This window comes from Triticum aestivum, chromosome 2B, assembly GCF_018294505.1.
Source record: "Triticum aestivum cultivar Chinese Spring chromosome 2B, IWGSC CS RefSeq v2.1, whole genome shotgun sequence".
In the NCBI taxonomy this organism is placed as follows: Eukaryota; Viridiplantae; Streptophyta; class Magnoliopsida; order Poales; family Poaceae; genus Triticum; species Triticum aestivum.
This window is the reverse complement of record NC_057798.1, coordinates 691,174,864-691,194,742: the sequence shown is the minus strand read 5'-3', so window position 1 is coordinate 691,194,742 and position 19,879 is coordinate 691,174,864. Positions and strand designations below refer to the sequence as shown.

Here is a 19,879-nt window from a genome sequence, read left to right as displayed (position 1 = left end):
GACTATGTAAGTACATATTTCTTCACTTTTTTGATTATGTGTGTGCACTATGCTATTGGTGGGTTCTTATGTGATTTATGTGTGGTTGATAGGAGACAATTGCCGGCTTGAGGTACAAGGAGATGGCCGCTTCCAAGGGCAAGCCATTCCCATTTAAGCATGTTTGGTCAATTCTTCAAACCTTTGACAAGTGGAAGTTGAGGGATCAAGAGACCGCACCCAAGAAGTCGGCAATGCTAAGGATGGACGATAGTGAAGATGAGGAGGAGAGGAACGTGGGCAAGCCCGAGGGAAACAAGAAGGGCAAGCTAAGGGTCAAGATGGAAGAAGAGGCGTCAAGCCTAAGGGAGAAGATGGACCACATGATAAAGGCAAGAGAGGAATTGACAACGAAGACATTGGAGATGAAGCTTCTTATCACTGAGAAGAAGAAAGAGGTCAAGCTTGCACAAGTTGAAGCAAAACGTGAAGAAGCAAAGCGCAAGGCCGAGTTGGAGGAGAGGATGATCAAGCTCAAAGAGGCAAAGGTATGGAAAGAACTCATGGTGGAAGAGAAAGAGCACATGATGATGTCCAAGAAGGACATGGATCAAGACCAATTGCAATGGTGGAAGGACTACAAGGAGGACATCACGGAGAGGAAGAGGATGTTTCGTGTTGCGTCCTCTACTTTTCGAGGTGACACTCCGATGAGTAGTTGTGGTGATGGCGGTGTGTACGACTCCATCGGTGGCGATGGAGATGCTTGATGGAGCCCGCTTGTGGTCTAGGAGATGGCGCCGAGGTGCAACTTTTGGTGATGGTGCCGATGAGAGGAGGAAGATGATGATTTTGTGATGTAAACTATTAAACCATGCATCAATGATTGTCATTTGGTAGTTTGTTTGGAAGTTGATTGTGTTCTTGTTGTCATAAATTCTTTGAGGATTTAAGGGTTTGAGGATTCTACTAGTAATGCTCTTAGATGTTGCCTAGCCTCGCAAACAACACAATGTAAATAAGGCCAATTGGGTAGACATGCTCCCTCGTGATGTTTCTCTCAGTCTCACTCAATGCCGCCAATGAGTCGTTTTGCTAAAGAGGTGGTGGTGCTTTCCTACCACCAGCCACCACAACACCGATGTGGCTACCAAGATGGCACCAATGATGGACGACAATGAGGACATCTAAGGGGAAAAGTAGGCTTTCGGTCATAGGAAGAGGGTGGAGGTTCTCGGTTGAGAGCATAAAACTTTGTCGGTTCAATTACAAAAATATCTTTAGGTAACTTAATTACCATAGGAGGCTTTCAAGAAGAAGAAAAAGAATTGACAAGCTCCCCCCCCCTCTCCTGCGACCGCGTCGCCCCCGCGGGCGACCGGTCGCGCCCAGCCTCCTCCCCCGCGCAACTCTCCCTCCCCCTCCCTCCCTGCCGCCGTCGCCGGCGCCCGCTGCGGGCCTGGCCCGGGCGACGCTGGTGGCGGTGGCCCCCTGCCTTTCCCCTCTCGGGTGTCCACCGGCGCGGGACGAGGCGACCCCGGGTGGTGCTTCTCGGCGGCGACGGTCCAGCGCGGCGGCGGGGGCTCCTGGCGCGAGCGGGGGCGGGCTTCTGGTCAGCGGCGGCGCCGTTGGCGGCGCCCGCTCAGCCCAGATCTGGGCCCTTCAGGCCCCATCTGGGCCTGGGCGGGCTGGCGGCAGGGTGGGTCTGCTTCGTGGCTTTCGGGAGGTGGGGGAGCGGCGATGAGTGGCAGGGTGCTGGCGGCGCCATCGCCGGCTTGCTGCAGCATGGCGGCGGGGCTTAGCGGGCCCGTTTCGGGCCTGGCTGGGCCAGGGGTGGCCTGGCATGCCCTGCTGTCGTGTCCGGACGGCTACCGCGACGGTGCCGGAGGCTCTATCCTCCCGCACGACGGCGGTGGAGGTGGTTCCCTCCCGTTCGGCTTCGGTGCTGCTTCTCCCTCCGCGGGGCGCTTCTCTCCGGTCCTCTTGGCCTCGTGTGGGTGCTCGCAGTGAGGCGGCGTGGGTGGCGGCGCAACCGGGATGGCGCATGGTGGTGGGCGGCGGTTTGGCTGATCGGCTCCGGTCCGTTGGGCGGTGGGGATTGGAGTACGGGAGAAATCTTTGCCGGTCTTCGGCTCCGACGCGGTGACACCTACGGGTGCCACCATTCCTTCCTGAAGGGTGTCGGTGATATCCATCCCCCACCTCCCTCCGCGTGCTGGGGAAACCCTAGGACATGTCCGGGCAGCAGCGTCGTCGGCGTCGCTTTCCTTTTTGGAGGTGCTGTTTTGTTCGCGGTGGTTCGGAGCCTCGGGTTGTAGTGGTTTGTCTCTGGTGGGCGTAGCGGTGGCGAGTCATCCGCGCTTGTCGAGCTGCCATTGTTGGCATTTGCTTCTTCTTCTTTTTCTTTTTGGCTTGTTGTGCTGTTCGCCCCAGCAATCCTGTATCGGTGTTGGTTGTTTTGGAATACAAAGCGGGGGAACCCCTTTTTCAGTAGAAGAAGAAGAAAACCACGAGTGTATTGTCTCACATCATGTAATTGATGACAGTTTTGTTGAGCTGTCGCGGATGACGGTCTATCATGTGAGTTTTATAGTACCAACGATACATTATTAGGTACTTCCTCCGTCCGAAAATACTTGTCATCAAAATGGATAAAAGGAGATGTGACGGAGGAAGTACAATGAAGGGTAAGATAATGTGAGTACTAGTTAGGTTGATGTCCTTGTACTATTTCGCAAAAAAGAAAAAAGATATCCTTGTCTTGATCTTATCATGTTCTGCAAACAACAATCTTTTTGAAGATTCGGTGGTTAGACTTAGCCCTGTCGATGACCAAGTGTGCATCGAGATATAACATACTCCCTTTGGTCTTTTTTACTCCGCATATTAAATTTATGTCAAGTCAAACTTTGTAAACTTTGACCAAATACTTATTAAAAAATATCAGCATATACAATACTAAATATATATTCCATGATACTACATTTTGTAACGAATATGAATATGATAATATTGATTTGGCATTGTGAATGTTGATGTTTTTTCCTATAAGTTTGGTCAAAACCGAGATACTTTGACTTTGAGAAATACTTATACGCAGACTAAAAATAACCGGAGGGAGTACCAAAAAGCATATATAGAAGTTATCTCTATATAAGGCACAGTTAGGGGAGTAGATCAACTGCACTTGCTACTTGCTAGCCATACCATCCAGTGCCCAGTCAGATGCAATGCTGAGAATGGAAACTCGACACAGAATGGTCACATAGCAAAGTACACAACTCTTACTGAGTGGTGTCGTCATTCTACTGTATTTCTACTTTCCGTCTTTAATCGGGGTGTGGTCTCCCTCTGTTCCAAAAAAGGTAGCACTTCAGTTTTGGAAATATTTGTTGCCTCATTATACAGTAGAATACAAACAGGGCAGCTTCTTTTCCTATCATATTAGCCAATGGTTTCTTTCTACGAGGCCTAGTATCTCAACACGGGTGCCTCAAACTACATGAGCGGCGAGAAGACCCTCTTCGCCGAGCTCCGTGAGAACATCTCCAGCAACTTGAAATTCAGTGACGGCCCAACCTTGGTCGATAACACGGGTTGAGTGTCACCCACTCTGCTACTGAGAAGCAAGAAAGCAGTAGAGGAAGCGAAAGGAGACGGTGTGTTGCTGGTCCGACTTGTTTAGCTCTTGACTTTGGGCTCCAGTTCTTGTAGGAGATAGTCACCGACTGAATTGTTGTACATTCTTCAGTTTTTCATGGACATGGCCCAACTACCAACGTACACCTGAAACCATCAAAACTGTTCATCAGTAAATTCATCCTGCTTAGATCAGATGTGCATTGCAGGGTCCAGACTAATAAACGTAAATAATTAATCAAAATAAGCTTCTAATTCATTCTGCTTATAGGATGATGAAGATGGATGTCTAATTCATTTTTACGAGCAAACTTCCTTTTCAACTTCACTTTCTTAACTTGGCCGAAAGCTGAAACAAATGTCCACCATATAAAAGCAGGCAGATACATGAATGCAACATAAGGTGCCTCACGTGTTAATGAAGGTCATGATAATCAATCGAATGTACCTGGAATAGTAGAGCCAGGCAACCAGCAAATTAATGTGTAGTACTGGTTGGCCACAGATTCCAAATGCCATGATGTAACATGGCAACATCAAGCATACCATGTGAGGTTGGTTCCAATGATCTGCTGCGTGGTTTCACTGAATAACAAACCTAGAGCAAAATAGCAAGTAGTATACTTCAGCAACAAACCTAGTACTCACTCCCATCCTTTTTTCACATTGAAACTGCATCATGAGACAGATGGTAGTAAACAAGTGACTTTTATGTTTCTCCTATATTTTTTGAAATAATGTCTCATATGCTGAACAGTCAAGTACAAATAGAAAATACCAGCCAATTCAATGATTAACAGAGGAAGTGATAGAATAATAAACTGTCTGAGAGCAAAGCAGTGCATTACCATGTTTCCAGTTAACAGCATTTTTTTATCGAACAATACCGGAGAGCCTAGTTAACAACATCGATTGATATCCCCCGCAAAAAAACTAAATTGATTGCTATGTGCTGATCAGAATAAGCACGGGGGTGAATTAATGGAACTGGACAAGATGTGATGTGTAATCAAATAGGAGAAAATATACTTGAACCTTTTCATCAGTTAACCAGAAAATAACTGAGAAGATATAATATCACCAAATACTACGTCACGGAGCCACTGCCAAAGCTATTCAGGATAAAAATAGAAGCAAAAAAGAAAAGAAAAACATACCCCATGGTAAGGCTTGCACTCACGGCCAGTTGATATGGCATAGCTCACAGCCAGCCAGCAACTAGAAGACACAAGAATAAGCAAAAGGTCATAATGCCCCTGATAAACAAAAAAGAGTTGCCACTTTCAACATGGTTTCCTTGGTCCATCCATCATGCAGCTAGAGTAGCTTGCGGAAAGCCAAAGGGGTGAATGACACTTGCACAAAATGTGCTGGTGACAGGGAGCGGAGAAATATGTACAACATCTCGGGTGGCTGCAGTCTGCAGAGAGATGAATTACCTTCAGCAGAAAGAGGGTGAGCATGTAAACTAATTTTGTAGGAAAAATGCCCCGAAAATGTACCTTAGAAGTAGACACTGGTGATTAATTCACATACTGATTATCAATCATGACCCTTAGCTTCTTCGTTGCTACAATTCTGCATTGCGTGCATAGCTCCTCACTGCAACTGAATAACTGAAGGTGCCTGAGAGAAGATGGGAGGCCCATGTCTGGCAGCCTTGTGATGCTCTCACAACAACTGATAGATAACCTCTCAAGGGAGGTCAGGCTATGAAGGTTTGCAGGAAGCGACAGGAGATTCGTGTACCACTTGAATTTAAGTTCTTGAAGGGAGGTTAGAAGCTGTAATGCTCTCTCTTGTTCCCCTGTTAGGCTCACCAAGCTCTCTCTCTGTTCACCACCCTGAGAACTGAACTCTAGGTGTGTTAGAGATGTGAGTTGTTTGCAGAAGGGCATGGAAAGGATAGATGCGTCATCAATCTCAAGATTTTTTTAGTCCAGACCAGATCTTAGAGGCCCCTCGGTCATGCGACACAAGCTCCAAACAGGAAACTAGGCCAGGGGACCTGAATACTTTCAAGGATGTCAGGTTTCTAGTGAACTTGAGGCTCTCGATGGATGCAAGGGAGCCGCAGTCTCCAATTTCCAACTTTTCCAGTGCCATGCAGCATCCCAGCTGTAGAGACGTCAATTCTGGACTATGCCATACCTCTAATTTGGTGATGGCAGGAAGGCAAGACAGAAGATGGGATTGGATGCTGTCCGTGAGAGCCCAAATCTCAAGTTTATCAAGTGATGGAGGAAGCAGGTGAATTTGATTGCTGCCATGTTCTTGCTCCTGCAGTTTGAGATCCCATGCAGAAGACAGCTGGGGGTTCATCTCAATATTCAAGCTTAGGAGGGAGGTGAGGAACTGCAAGCCCTCCAGTGCAGCCAGCTGGACACACCCCAAGATTCGCAACTCCTCTAGGGCCGTACAGGAATGCAGCTGTACAGACTTCGAACATGGGCTATTACGTAGACTTAACTTTTTAAGTTGGAGAAGGCCTTGAGGAGTGAATGACTGCAAGTTCTCTGGGAGAGGACCGATAGCAATGTCTTCAAGTGATGGTGGGAGCAATCCAACTTCTATGGTACCATCATCTTTCGTTTCACACACCAACGATGAGACCAGCTTGGGGCAACTGCAAAGGACTAGCCCCGTAAGAGAGGTGAATCCTGTGAAGTCTCTACTACCTCCACAGAACTCCAGATCCAGGTTCAGCTGAATCCATAACTTCTTGAGAGAACGTAGGAGATTGTATGGCAGTTTCAATTCATGTTCATCTTGGGCAAAGGTCATTACTGCTGAAGCCAAACTGCTGGTTCCTTCCGTTTCTGTAGGTTGACTGATTGATAGAAACTTTATCTGTGGACAGTTACATAACAGCAACTCCTCAAGGGATTGCGAATGTGAAAGCATTTGTGTTAGCCACCTCCGTAAGAGAGGTGAATCCTGTGAAGTCTCTACTACCTCCACAGGACTCCAGATCCAGGCTTTGCTGAATCCATAGCACCTTGAGAGAACATAGGAGATTATATGGCAGTTTCAATTCATGTTCATCTTGGGCCGAGGTCATCACTGCTGAAGCTAAACTGCTGGTTCCTTCCGTTTCTGTAGGTTGACTGATAGATAGAAACTTCACCTGCGGACAGTCAGTTAACAGCAACTCCTCAAGGGACTGCAAATGTGAAAGCAGTTGAGATAGCCACCTCCCAGTAACGCCACATGTGCTAATGTTGACAGATCTGAGAGATGGGGGGACAAGGCTGCTTGCAGACGTGCTGTTTTCCTGGACAACCTCTGGCATAATGTTTGACATAGTCAGATTAGGGCAGTCCTTTATAACTAAGTGCTCCAAAGCGGTGAGCTGCCTGAAAGCTTCACTTGAAAGAGAGACCAGGTTTGGACAGTTTTCTATGCGCAACCGTCTTATGCCCCGAAGATTATGGAATGCCAAGATACTGTTATCTAGCACACTCAATACATTAGATTCGATTTTGAACCATCCGTACTTTATCCTCATTGTTGGAAGTGTCGAAACACCCCTCATGGAAAACTCAGAAACTAGAGCAGAAGGCGGAAGAGGGTGCGACACTATCAAAGAAGGACACTCATGGATGGTGAGTCCAAGGAGACTCAATAGCCATCCCTTTTGATCTCCTTGGGAAGGTAAGAGTTGCAGAGGTGGAGAAGTTGTTAGACTGCTGCAAACTTCCAGGCTTGGCATTTTAATCAACACCAACTTCTCCAGAGAAGGAACTGCCAATTCTCTCACGACATGCAGGTCCATCAACTCCAACTCCTTGAGCGCCCCCATTTCCCCTAGTGGAAGGAGTGACCAGTTGCTGCAACATCATTTATCAATGTAAGTGTCCAAGAATTCGCAAATGTCTCGAACAGAAAAAAAAATAGAGAAGAAAATTACTTCAATATATGAGGACACTGCCCGATGGAGAGTTTCCTGAGAGATGGAAACCATGATTTCTGCTCAGCGTCGAAAGAAGAGTAACTCTGGAAAAGAGTGAGCTCATTCAGCTGAGGGCAGTTCTTGATCATCAAAACCCTTAAATTGTAGGTCAATTCCATTCCATAAGAACCGGTACATTTTTCCAATTTTGGCATATCGATCAAGATCAACTCTTCCAAGGAAGGAACTGAGATTTCCAATAAATTAAACATCCTGATCAACGTTAACTTCCTAAGGAAAGGAAGCATTTCAGGAGTTGGAAGAATTTGCCATTCCCTGCACTTCTCTAGATGAAGTGTCCGCAGTAAGATGAGTGAGGAAGTATTAGAAAGCCAGGTTGGGGAGGTAGCACCACCGTACCCAGTTATTTCTAGAGTTTTGAGATCCTGATGTGGTTGAAGACCTTCAAGCACATCCTTTGCTGCCTCTGGTTGAAGGCTCGTACTGTTATCCTCCCATGACAAGGACAATGCTTCTAGATACTCTTTGTCTAACAGGCTGGCCGCACTGGCCTCTTCTTTAGTATTCACATTTTCAAGTTGAGAAATTTGAAGTACTACAAGCTCATTCAGGGACTGAAGTTGTCTTATCTCAAAACTACCACCATTTTGAACCTTGAAACTTAGTTCCTGAAGAGAGGTCATATTGCCAACACAAGCTATTGCCTGATGCACTTTCTCATGAGAAATAAGATGGCGCAAATTAACAAGATTATGCATATCAGTAGGCACAGGAAAATTGCCTGAAATACCAGCATTCAATACTTGAAGGTGATAAAATCTTGTCAATGCTTGAGGAAACACATTGTTGTCGTAGACTCTATACAATGATCTGTCTGTAATGACAACATGAATATATTTAACATAGCGAAGATGGTATGGATTTAACAAACTGAGTATAGAGCTGATGTCAGCATCTGTCACATAAATTCTTAGGAACCTCAAACATTTTGCCTCCCTGCATAAAGTATGCAAGGACCTTAATAAATTTATGCTGCTTCGCCCAAACAACATCAAAGTCCTCAATTTATGTGAAGGTCCAACCTTCTGAAGTATTTTATCAAACTTCTCAATAGGAAAACTGTCAAGTTTATCTTTATCAAAAGCAGTAGTAATGATTGACAAATGGCGAACACTTGATCGAATTTCCTCATGTTTCAATCCATGTACAGTTGCACACTCATTTGATGAAACTTTCCCTGCCAATTCATGCATTAGATCATGCAAAACATACTTTGAGCCAACCTTTTGGAAGAAGCACAAATCAACTAATCTATCCAAATATCGCTGCCCTGTTTCCTCCAATTTCATGGTAGGGTCTTCACACCGCACAAAATTCTGTGATATCCAAGCATGGACCAATTCTTTCCCATCAAATTGTTTGTCCTCTGGAAATAGAGAGCAATACGAGAAACAATGTTGAAGGTAGACAGGTAGATAATCATAACTGAGCTTCAAGACAGGTAAAATATCATCAGCATCTTCTTGAAGAGATCTCCATTTGTCCCGAACTGTCCTCCAATGCTTATCGCTAACACTTATGTTCAAAAGTGCGCCGACACTTTGTGCAGCAAGTGGGCAGCCCTTTAGTGCTTTAGCAATCTGTTTGCCAATAGACTGCAAATAAGGATCACCCTCATAGTTCTCATTACCAAATGCACATGCCTTGAATAACAGCCAAAATTCCTTTTCATTGAGGCCACTCATTCTGACTTCATCCATCGTTTGTATCATTTCTGCAACTGATTTCATTCTGGTTGTTGCTAGTATCATGCAACCACTTACTTTATTACCTTTTAATGGAGCCAAGAGTTTAATCCATCCAATCTTGTCCTTGTCTTCCCACATGTCATCCAATACGAGCAGAAATCTTTTCTTTCTGATGTACTTCAAAAGGATGTCCTGTAGTACATTGAAATTGCTTACATTTTCGTACTCTTGTCTATCTTTACAGACATGCTCTAAGATCTCAATTGTCAATCTCCTTTCACTGAAGTTTGTGGATACACAAATCCACATTTTCAAATCGAAATGATTTATAATTCTTTCATCATGGTATACATATCTAGCCAGCGTCGTCTTCCCAATACCACCAATGCCAACCACTGGTAAAACATTCAGATCACTAGATCCCCCCTTTATCAATAGATCTATTATCTCATCTCTTTCTGCATCCCTCCCATACACCTGACGTTCAATTGAATGAGAAGTTGTCATGTGAGCATTTCTGGTAATATTCTGACTCTTACTTGATGCTGCCATGGGGCGCAAGATCTCAAGCTGAAGAGCCCCCTGCACAGAATTGCCATTACTGTGTAGAAGATTCACTATTACATTGATCCTCTTAGAAATGTTATCTTTAATCTCAAAAGGCAGTATGTTACAATGAGCTGGTCCTTCCTCTTCACGTTTCCTTTTTCTACCGCGTGAGATCCAAACAGTTATTTGGCTTGTGGCGCTGAGTACTAATTTAACAACAGAAGATAGAGTGGATGAGGACACATAGCTTCCATCAGGATTAGTACCAGTAGGAGCAGTACAACCTTTCCCTGCATAAGAAAACTTTCAGTTATTTTAGTACAAGCAAAACGAGCCACTTAAGCAAAAGCAAATATTATCGTGTAAGTACTAATAATTGATAAAAGTTCCATAAGGTATCTCTACCTTTAGCGTCGACAATTTTAACAAAAGTTGAATCATTCAGAAAAAATCATGATTAAGCAAGAGTTAGTCTGAGGGGCAGTGCCTACGACATTCAGCTGCTCTTGGTTACATATTAAACTATACGCCACCAGGTAGCGTTCACAAACACACCGATATAAAGAAGCTGGAAGCAACCAAAATAGAACAGGTTAGACAAATGAAGCACCTTCTTCAATCTGTTGCTGGAGTCGGTAGTAGTCGAGCTCATCCATCACGTCCTCTGAGTCATAAAGCAGCTCTCTGAGATCATCCAGTGACTGGGCCAGAGGCATATTGTCAATCCTCCTTCCCTTGGCAGCAGCAAGAACCATCTGCACGTACCTCATCTGAAATTTAAGCTTCTCCACATCTTCGGCAAGCCCAATTTCACGAATCCAGGATTCCATATGTCCAGTGAAGAAGTTCCCAAGGATGCTTTCCACCAGCCATCCTATTGCCGCATCAACAACCGTGCCAAGCAACCCCGACATCTCTCCCGCACACCTAAGACAGCACGGCAATGGCAGGAGCAAAAGCAGGCCTTGCGCAGGGGAGAAACCAAACAGATGGACTTAGAGGAATGAAGGGCAATAATAATGCATCAAAAGGAAGGAACTAGGAAGACAGAAAGCAAGGGAGGCAGCAAACGAGAGAGAGTTAAACTATGCACCGAAACCAGCTAGCATTACCAAGTAACAACTAGGATGATAGGGTCTCCACGGATATGGAACTTACAAGGAAGCACATGAGTCAAGTCTTGGCACCACAGTTGCATTAATTAACGGTGTATTTGGTTGTATACTTGTATGGCTGTGCAATACACTCATCTTTACTAATGAAACAGAACATAGCTGTCAGCCATGTAAAAAAGATTAGCTCATGATGTTAACATACCAACGACAGAGCACTTTCATGGAAACTGAGTCTAGAGCTAACTTAACCAAAAAACATGGCAGGCCGCAAATAAGATATGATTCAAACTATGCACCAAAAACAGCTAGGTTCCCCAACTAACGCTAGAATTCCTTTAACTGAAGCACATGGCCCTCATGTCAGCTTGAAGCGAGGTCTGCACAGCGGTGGAACTATGGTGGCCGTGAGTCAAGTCTTGAGCCCATAGTTGCGTTAACTAATGGTGTATTTGGCTGGGAGGCCTCTTTATACTAATCAAACATAACATAGCTGTCAGCCTTGTACAAAATACTAGCTTATGATGTAACATACCAACTACTGGGCACTTTCATGGTAACTGAGCCCAGAGAAGAGAAATAAGAATAGGTATTGGGCCTATAGCAGCCTGGAATCTCTGGGCGCACATGCATACAGGAGAAATGGTACAAGCAGTGCCGGACAAAACATCACGAAGGGCCATGTTATCGCTTGGCACTGATCATAATTGAGCATTTGAGATGCTTTGGTTCCGATAAGTATGTACAGCCTTTTAGCTAGCAACAAATTTTGGCATTTTTTTCTTGAATTTTCAGGGGGGGGGGGGGGGGGGGGGGGCTCCACCACCTGAATATATTACCCAAAAATGGACCGAGGCCCAGAGTGAACAGATATACAAAGAGAGAGAGAGGGGGCACTACAACAAAATAGACATGTAGAGACGTTTTTGATTTGACGCTTTTATCTACGTCTCATTATTGAAAATCACTTGGCGTATAGAGACGTCTTGTGAGGCGCAAAAGACATCGTCCCTTGATTCCCATAAAAAAAATTTAGATGCGTCAAAATATCTGTTCAACCACCATCAACCTTTATCCCCCATCGTGCGATATGGGCTAAGAAAATAACTACCGTGAAAAAAGAGAGCGATCTCAGTGACCTCTAAACCTAGCACGGCCATGCCAGGCCGCCGCCTCTTCCAAGATCCTGGTCCTCCCCACCACAGACTCGCTGTCGCAAGTCCACCCACCCACCGCCCTCCCTGCCTCCCCTCTCGCTCGCCAGCCTCCAGCAGTAGCCTCGGGGTCTCAGGGACGCCAGCTTCCAGGCGGCGCCCAGCCCCACTCCGGCCGCCTCTACCGACAGCTCCGGCACACGGTGCGCTGCGGCTGGAAGGGAAGATGACGGATGGCGGGGTCGGCACAGAACTGCACATCCCCAACTCCTCCTACTGAGTACTGACTCACCCCCGCCCCCAAGTTTTGCACTCCTGGTCGACCACCACCATTAACGAGACATGGACACATGGTACTGATCAGCTAGGCGCTCGTTTGTTTGTATGTACACTGTCAGTGTCGATCAGACTTTGATTGAGATTCATCTTTCTGCACTACAACAATGTTATCGCAGACATCTTAATTAGTTTATGTGATCGAGGACAGAAGGCGAAGGAGGTGGAGGATACCGGCTTCAAGCTATGGTACACGGGGACGGCTGCAAACAGAAATGGCGTAGGCATCTTGATCAACAAGAGCCTCAAGTATGGAGTGGTAGACGTCAAGAGACGTGGGGATCGGATTATCCTGGTCAAGCTGGTAGTTGAGGACTTGGTTCTCAATGTTATCAGCGCGTATGCCCCGCAAGTAGGCCACAATGAGAACACCAAGAGGGAGTTCTGGGAAGGCCTGGAAGACATGGTTAGGAGTGTACCGATTGGTGAGAAGCTCTTCATAGGAGGAGACCTCAATGGCCACGTGGGTACATCTAACACAGGTTTTGAAGGGGCGCATGGGGGCTTTGGCTATGGCATCAGGAATCAAGAAGGAGACGATGTCTTAAGCTTTGCTCTAGCCTACAACATGATTGTAGCCAACACCCTCTTTAGAAAGAGAGAATCACATCTGGTGACTTTTAGTAGTGGCCAACACTCTAGCCAGATTGATTTCATCCTCTCGAGAAGGGAACATAGGCGTGCGTGCCTAGACTGTAAGGTGATACCTGGAGAGAGTGTTGTACCCCAGCATAAGCTGGTGGTTGCTGACTTCCGCTTTCGGATTCGTGTCCAGCGGGATAAGCGGGCTAAAGTCGCTAGAACGAAGTGGTGGAAGCTCAAGGGGGAGGTAGCTCAGGCGTTCAAGGAGAGGGTCATTAAGGAGGGCCCTTGGGAGGAAGGAGGGGATGCGGACAATGTGTGGATGAAGATGGCGACTTGCATTCGTAAGGTGGCCTCAGAGGAGTTTGGAGTGTCCAGGGGAAGGAGAAGCGAAGATAAGGATACCTGGTGGTGGAATGATGATGTCCAGAAGGCGATTAAAGAGAAGAAAGATTGCTTTAGACGCCTATACCTGGATAGGAGTGCACACAACATAGAGAAGTACAAGATGGCGAAGAAGGCCGCAAAGCGAGCTGTTGGTGAAGCAAGGGGTCGGGCGTATGAGGACCTCTACCAACGGTTAGGCACGAAGGAAGGCGAAAGGGACATCTATAAGATGGCCAAGATCCGAGAGAGGAAGACGAGGGATATTGGCCAAGTCAAATGCATCAAGGACGGAGCAGGCCAACTCTTGGTGAAGGACGAGGAGATTAAGCATAGATGGCGGGAGTACTTCGACAAGCTGTTCAATGGGGAGAATGAAAGCTCTACCATTGAACTGGACGACTCTTTTGATGAGACCAGCATGCGTTTTGTGCGTCGAATCCAGGAGTCTGAGGTCAAGGAGGCTTTAAAAAGGATGAAGGGAGGCAAGGCGATGGGCCCGGATTGTATCCCCATTGAGGTGTGGAAAGGTCTCGGGGACATAGCGATAGTATGGCTAACCAGGCTTTTCAATCTCATTTTTCGGGCAAACAAGATGCCAGAAGAATGGAGACGGAGTATATTAGTACCAATCTTCAAGAACAAGGGGGATGTTCAGAGTTGTACTAATTACCGTGGAATTAAGCTGATGAGCCATACAATGAAGCTATGGGAGAGAGTCATTGAGCACCGCTTAAGAAGAATGACAAGCGTGACCAAAAACCAGTTTGGTTTCATGCCTGGGAGGTCGACCATGGAAGCCATTTTCTTGGTACGACAGCTTATGGAGAGATATAGGGAGCAAAAGAAGGACTTGCATATGGTGTTCATTGACTTGGAGAAGGCCTATGATAAGATACCGCGGAATGTCATGTGGTGGGCCTTGGAGGAAACACAAAGTCCCAGCAAAGTACATTACCCTCATCAAGGACATGTACGATAATGTTGTGACAAGTGTTCGAACAAGTGATGTCGACACTGATGACTTCCCGATTAAGATAGGACTGCATCAGGGGTCAGCTTTGAGCCCTTATCTTTTTGCATTGGTGATGGATGAGGTCACAAGGGATATACAAGGAGATATCCCATGGTGTATGCTCTTTGCGGATGATGTGGTGCTAGTTGACGATAGTCGGGCGGGGGTAAATAGGAAGTTAGAGTTATGGAGACAAACCTTGGAATCGAAAGGGTTTAGGCTTAGTAGGACTAAAACCGAGTACATGATGTGCGGTTTTAGTACTACTAGGTGTGAGGAGGAGGAGGTTAGCCTTGATGGTCAGGTGGTACCTCGGAAGGACACCTTTCGGTATTTGGGGTCAATGCTGCAGGAGGATGGGGGTATTGATGAAGATGTGAACCATCGGATCAAAGCCGGATGGATGAAGTGGCGCCAAGCTTCTGGCATTCTCTGTGACAAGAGAGTGCCACAAAAGCTAAAAGGCAAGTTCTACAGGACGGCGGTTCGACCCGCAATGTTGTATGGCGCTGAGTGTTGGCCGACTAAAAGGCGACATGTTCAACAGTTAGGTGTGGCGGAGATGCGTATGTTGAGATGGATGTGTGGCCACACGAGGAAGGATCGAGTCCGGAATGATGATATACGAGATAGAGTTGGGGTAGCACCAATTGAAGAGAAGCTTGTCCAACATCGTCTGAGATGGTTTGGGCATATCCAGCGCAGGCCTCCAGAAGCTCCAGTGCATAGCGGATGGCTAAAGCGTGCGGAGAATGTCAAGAGAGGGCGGGGTAGACCGAATTTGACATGGGAGGAGTCAGTTAAGAGAGACCTGAAGGATTGGGGTATCACCAAAGAGCTAGCTATGGACAGGGGTGCATGGAAGCTTGCTATCCATGTGCCAGAGCCATGAGTTGGTTGCGAGATCTTATGGGTTTCACCTCTAGCCTACCCCAACTTGCTTGGGACTAAAGGCTTTGTTGTTGTTGTTGTTGTTGTTGATCCCCGACACAGGGGGAGCTCTCGGTAGGGCGAGGACGGGCGCCCGCCCTACCTTGATTTGCCGGGGAAGAAAATTACGTATAGGTATATTTATGGGTACTCGCTCTGATTCGTCGATAGTTCCTGAAAAAATCGTTGTCTTGTTGGATCCTGAGTCAGTGAGCAGCGATTCTGTCCTCTCCAATGTTCCAGCCGTCCAACATAGCAGGAAGCCAGCCGGAGCTTACCTAGCAGCACGGAGCGGCGCGCGGAGCCGGCGGACGGCTGCGGTCTGTGTGCGGGCCGGTGGACAGCAAGAGCAGCGAGGGCGGCGGTCAGCGTCCACACCCCGCCTGCAGCCCCCTCATCGACTCTGTTCTTTTTCCATCCATGTTCTGTTTTCTCTTTTTCTAGTCGTGTGTGCACTAGTGGCTGGAGATTCATAACATATTGACGAATTTTTCTAATTAAAAACAGTGAGAATGTGTGATATGTGATAGTAATTACTCAGTGCTTTACATTCATTTTTGTATGTGCTTTATGCTCTGTGATAGAAATTTTTCTTAATATTGATGACAAATTGACAATTGCTGATTAAAAACAGTGAGTGTGGGTGGTGCAGCGGCGTTGCCAACTTTGTGGGCGAAGGGAAAACATGGATATGAAGGGGAAGGCCTAGCAAAGGCAAAGGGGAGGTGTGTAATTTTTTTTTATTTTAGTGGCATTTTCAGCTAAAAGTATTTGTGTGCACTACCATTGTCTTTTGATTTTTATTTTTGTGCTTTAGAGTTTGCCCCACCTCAGAAAAAATTCGTCCTCCGCCACTGATCCTCAGGGAAAAAATGTCCGCCCCGGTGAACTGCCACCCTCTCTGTCTCTGAGAACCCTTCGTCTTGCAACCAAAATTCATCCATGCGTCGTCTGCCATGTGAAGCTTGTTGCCATCAGGTAGACTGACCTCGTGCCCGCCACTATCGACCAGCGGGAAGCTAGCGAGTGATTTGGAGAACATAAGTGACTTGCGCGAGCGCACAAGGCAGCCAATTCATCTATAGGTGAGTTGATCTACTTTTTTTAGTTTTAGTTGTTGTTCTATGAATTCATTCCAAGTAAAAAATTAGAGCCCCTGCCTTGATGCGTACTTAATTGTGGAGGAGAATCTTGACATCACATTTACTTTAGGTTATCTCTATTACAATATAGGACAACAATACTTTGTCTTTTTTTCTGAACTCTCATATTTTTACTGACTAAACTACTAGTTCAACTTAAAGTCGATCTTACACTTGTTTGCTCCCAAATTATTGGTACACACGAATGTTAGTGCTTGATAAAAAGCCTGTGAGAATATCCGGATAGAATATCCGACCATGCGACGCCCCCGAAGCGGACCAAGGCGTAAACCCCCCGCGACGAGATCTTCCCCTTTGGTCCCGCGCAGAGGACAGGCACCCGGGAATCAGGTCCATCCAGGGGCGGTTCCTCCTCCATGAGGCGCTGCACGGCGGCGCACTCACGCACCGCCAGGGGGGTGAGTCTGGGCACGAGGAGAGCACGGACGCCGCATCGTCAAGCCTCCCAGACCGACACCTCCCGGCGAAGCGCGTGAGAGAATAAAGCGGGGAAGGCCACGCGGAGCGCCCCGCACGGAAGCCACCGGTCTTGCCAGAACGACGTCGTTCTCCCATCCCCCACCTCCACCCTCGTGAGGGCCCGGTAAGCTGGCAAAAACTCGAGGAGGGACCGCCAGTGCTCGCCCGAAAGGGGGGAACGACCGGGAGCCAAGAGAGACCCCCCCTCCCGTCAGGCCCCAGACCCAGGAGGCCCACCGCGAGGGCGAACGGGAGTGCAGTCTGTGGAGCAGCTTGAGCAGGAGGCAGTTGTTCTGATCCCGGAGGGACCGGACTCCGAGCCCTCCCTCGGCCTTGAATCGACAGACACGCTCCCAGGCAACTAGACACTGGGCCCCCGAGGCCCAGTCCGCCACGTTCCAAAGAAACGACCGACGCAGCGCGTCCAGGCAAGCCAGGAGAGCCTGCGGGAGACGCATGGCCATGGCGCACGTGGGGATGGAGTCGATCAAGGCATTGATGAGCACCAGCCGGCCAGCTGGCGAGAGCAGCCGCGCCCGCACCCGGCCAGGTAACGGTCCACCTTAGCAATCATGGGGGCGAAGCCGTCGAGCTTGAGCTTGTCGGACGAGAGAGGCAAGCCAAGGTACGACTGTGGGAAGGAACCCACCGTGCACTCAAAGGACGCCAGAACAGAGGCGAGGACCTCATGCTCGACGTGCATCGGGACGTGCGTGCTTTTGGAGAAGTTGATGACGAGGCCGGTAGCCGTCGCGAAGAGGTCGAGGATGACACGAAGCCGCGCCGCAGCCGCGGGGTCAGAATTTTGGCATATAGAGTAGGATATTAACTATATGTATGCTCAGGATATACTTCAAAGCTCCAAAGGTAGCAGGACCGTAACCGGACAGCACATTCGCTTGGTGTGTACACATGTGTAATCTGGCCCGGGCGGGAGGCAAGATGTGTGGTACAAAATCACCTTCTTTACCTGTGTGCATCATCTCGGACCTGAACTGAGCGTGGCACCAGAGCGGGCCCACGACATCAGGATATTTGTACACCCTGCGCAGGTTCTCCGGCCGGGCATTCCCTCGAACAGGTGAAGGGCGCGAACGCGCGCTGGTCGGCCTCGCTGTGACACCGGGGGGAGGACGCACGCAGAGGGGCGCGCGGCGCTGTAGATTGCCTCACCGCGTAAGCACTCGCGCCATTGGTGGGGAAATGCTGGACCGGGTGACAGGATCGCGCCATTGGTGGGGAAATGCTGGATCGGATGCGGCTACGAGCGGCGCGGGAGACGTAGATGTGTCACAACTCATGGCAACGATGCGAAGACGTAGATATGGAGTGGCGCCACCGTGTTGCGGAGACGGGTAGTACGGTGGCGTAGTCGAGTGGGTTAACTTATGCGTGGGCCATGTGTGGCAGTGAGTGTGTGCTGTGAGCTGATAAGCCACTCCTGAAATGTACAGGAGATAACTCATATCTGCAGAAAAGAAAATAACTCTGAACTCCCTCTTGTCTCTCCTTGTTGCCTCTTCTTCCTTACGGCAACAAGTACCCCTCCGTTTCCTAACTAAATATAAGTTATTTTAGAGATTTCAATATGAATTACATTTAAACTGTGTCTATATACATTTGTATGTAGTTCATATTGAAATCTATTAAAAATTGTATTTAGGAACGGAGAGAGTAGTTAGCTCTCATGCCCACAGTCATACGGAGAGTGGAGAGTACTTCTCGACACTTAACCCTCAACGACAAATCGAGCAAGTTTGACATACCCAATGTGCAGAACCAAATAGTCTTGCAGATATACTACGCGATGGTCTGCATCAGTAGATATTTTCTCAAGTACAAATATGCAGCGCAGATGAAACCGCCTAGAAGATATACAAACATGACTTCTGTGAAAACAAAAGAAAATAACCCAAATGACAACAACCTCGAGCCAAGAAGAAAACGAAGGAAAATTTTCGCATTTTGCTAGGCGCGGTGGGTTGGTGTTTCCGTGCTTATGGAAAACAACAGATTCACAAGCTCAGTCCTACGACATAGCCAATTTAAATTCTGAATGTTGAATCCCAACTCATAGTTTCTGCATGGAATTTCCGAAATTTTTCAGGGAGTTTCCTTTGCTCCCCGATCAGCTCTTCATCGATGATGAACTCAGGATGCATCTCATTTGCCCTATGTGCCTGAATTTAAGATGGGAGGAAAAGGTGCATATGTCATCATGAAATTAACACATGAGCTATGATTGAAAATGCAATAAGCATGTAAAGGGAAAGCGTTAACTAGGTGATTGTACCTCGTCTTGTTGTATCAGTGGCCTAATATCAAAGGTGATGATGGGGCGGTGGGGATGGACATCGACTGCGTGCCTCAGTGCAGCCACCGCCGCCTTCACATCCGCAAGTGTGACACCATGACGGTCGATTCCCACAGTAACCTGCCGAAGGGACAAGAGGTTCTGCAGGCCAAACTAGAAAATAGTCATTGCCGTCATTTTTTTGCCTTCTGGACACTAAAGTTCAAGAGAACCGTCTTAACCTTTGGAAAAGCGCCTTGTTGAAACGCTATCTACCTGGGTGATTCACAGTACAATGTGAAGCTCGTTGGACTATGGAACCCATCTGCACCAACGGGTAGCACCTTCGGAGTTTGCCCGACGCTCCACATCCAGAGACGACGAAGAGCTGGCAACCTCCCGAGGATTAGTAGGTCATCCTCCCGCGGTTCATGAAGCCGATGACCAATTTAGATAAGTTCGAGAGATACAACCGATCCCTTTTTATCTACTCTGGTACCCCGGTAAATTCCCCGCACCTGACCGACTCAAATGTGCAAAGTTGTTGTGGTGGAAGCCACCTTTTCCCCAAGAGATCCATGGATGGAAAATACCCATGGATAATTACACTTTCGATTTTTTCC

At 47.4% G+C, this 19,879-nt stretch overlaps 1 protein-coding gene and 1 pseudogene across 1 annotated transcript; both read right to left on the bottom strand.

The window, feature by feature from the left end:
• Positions 1 to 3,285: 3,285 nt before the first annotated feature.
• Positions 3,286 to 6,493, bottom strand: LOC123046753 (uncharacterized; annotated as a pseudogene).
• LOC123046752 (disease resistance protein RGA2-like) lies at positions 6,493 to 11,148 on the bottom strand. The gene is made up of 3 exons (XM_044470184.1): positions 10,439 to 11,148; positions 7,529 to 10,118; positions 6,493 to 7,448 (listed from the first exon to the last, which is right to left on the bottom strand). Exons 1-3 carry the CDS (start codon positions 10,740 to 10,742, stop codon positions 6,497 to 6,499), a joined length of 3,846 nt encoding a protein of 1,281 aa, XP_044326119.1. The 5' UTR covers positions 10,743 to 11,148; the 3' UTR covers positions 6,493 to 6,496.
• Positions 11,149 to 19,879: the final 8,731 nt, after the last annotated feature.

What these genes read in the sequence shown, in the direction of transcription:
- LOC123046752 (XM_044470184.1), bottom strand. Translation starts at nt 10,742, where the DNA reads ATGTCGGGGTTGCTTGGCACGGTTGTTGATGCGGCAATAGGATGGCTG. An exon ending in CCAGCAACAGATTGAAGAAG is followed by an intron (nt 10,119 to 10,438) that starts GTGCTTCATTTG and finishes TTTCTTATGCAG; the next exon opens with GGAAAGGTTGTACTGCTCCT. An exon ending in CAGTGTCCTCATATATTGAA is followed by an intron (nt 7,449 to 7,528) that starts GTAATTTTCTTC and finishes ATGATGTTGCAG; the next exon opens with CAACTGGTCACTCCTTCCAC.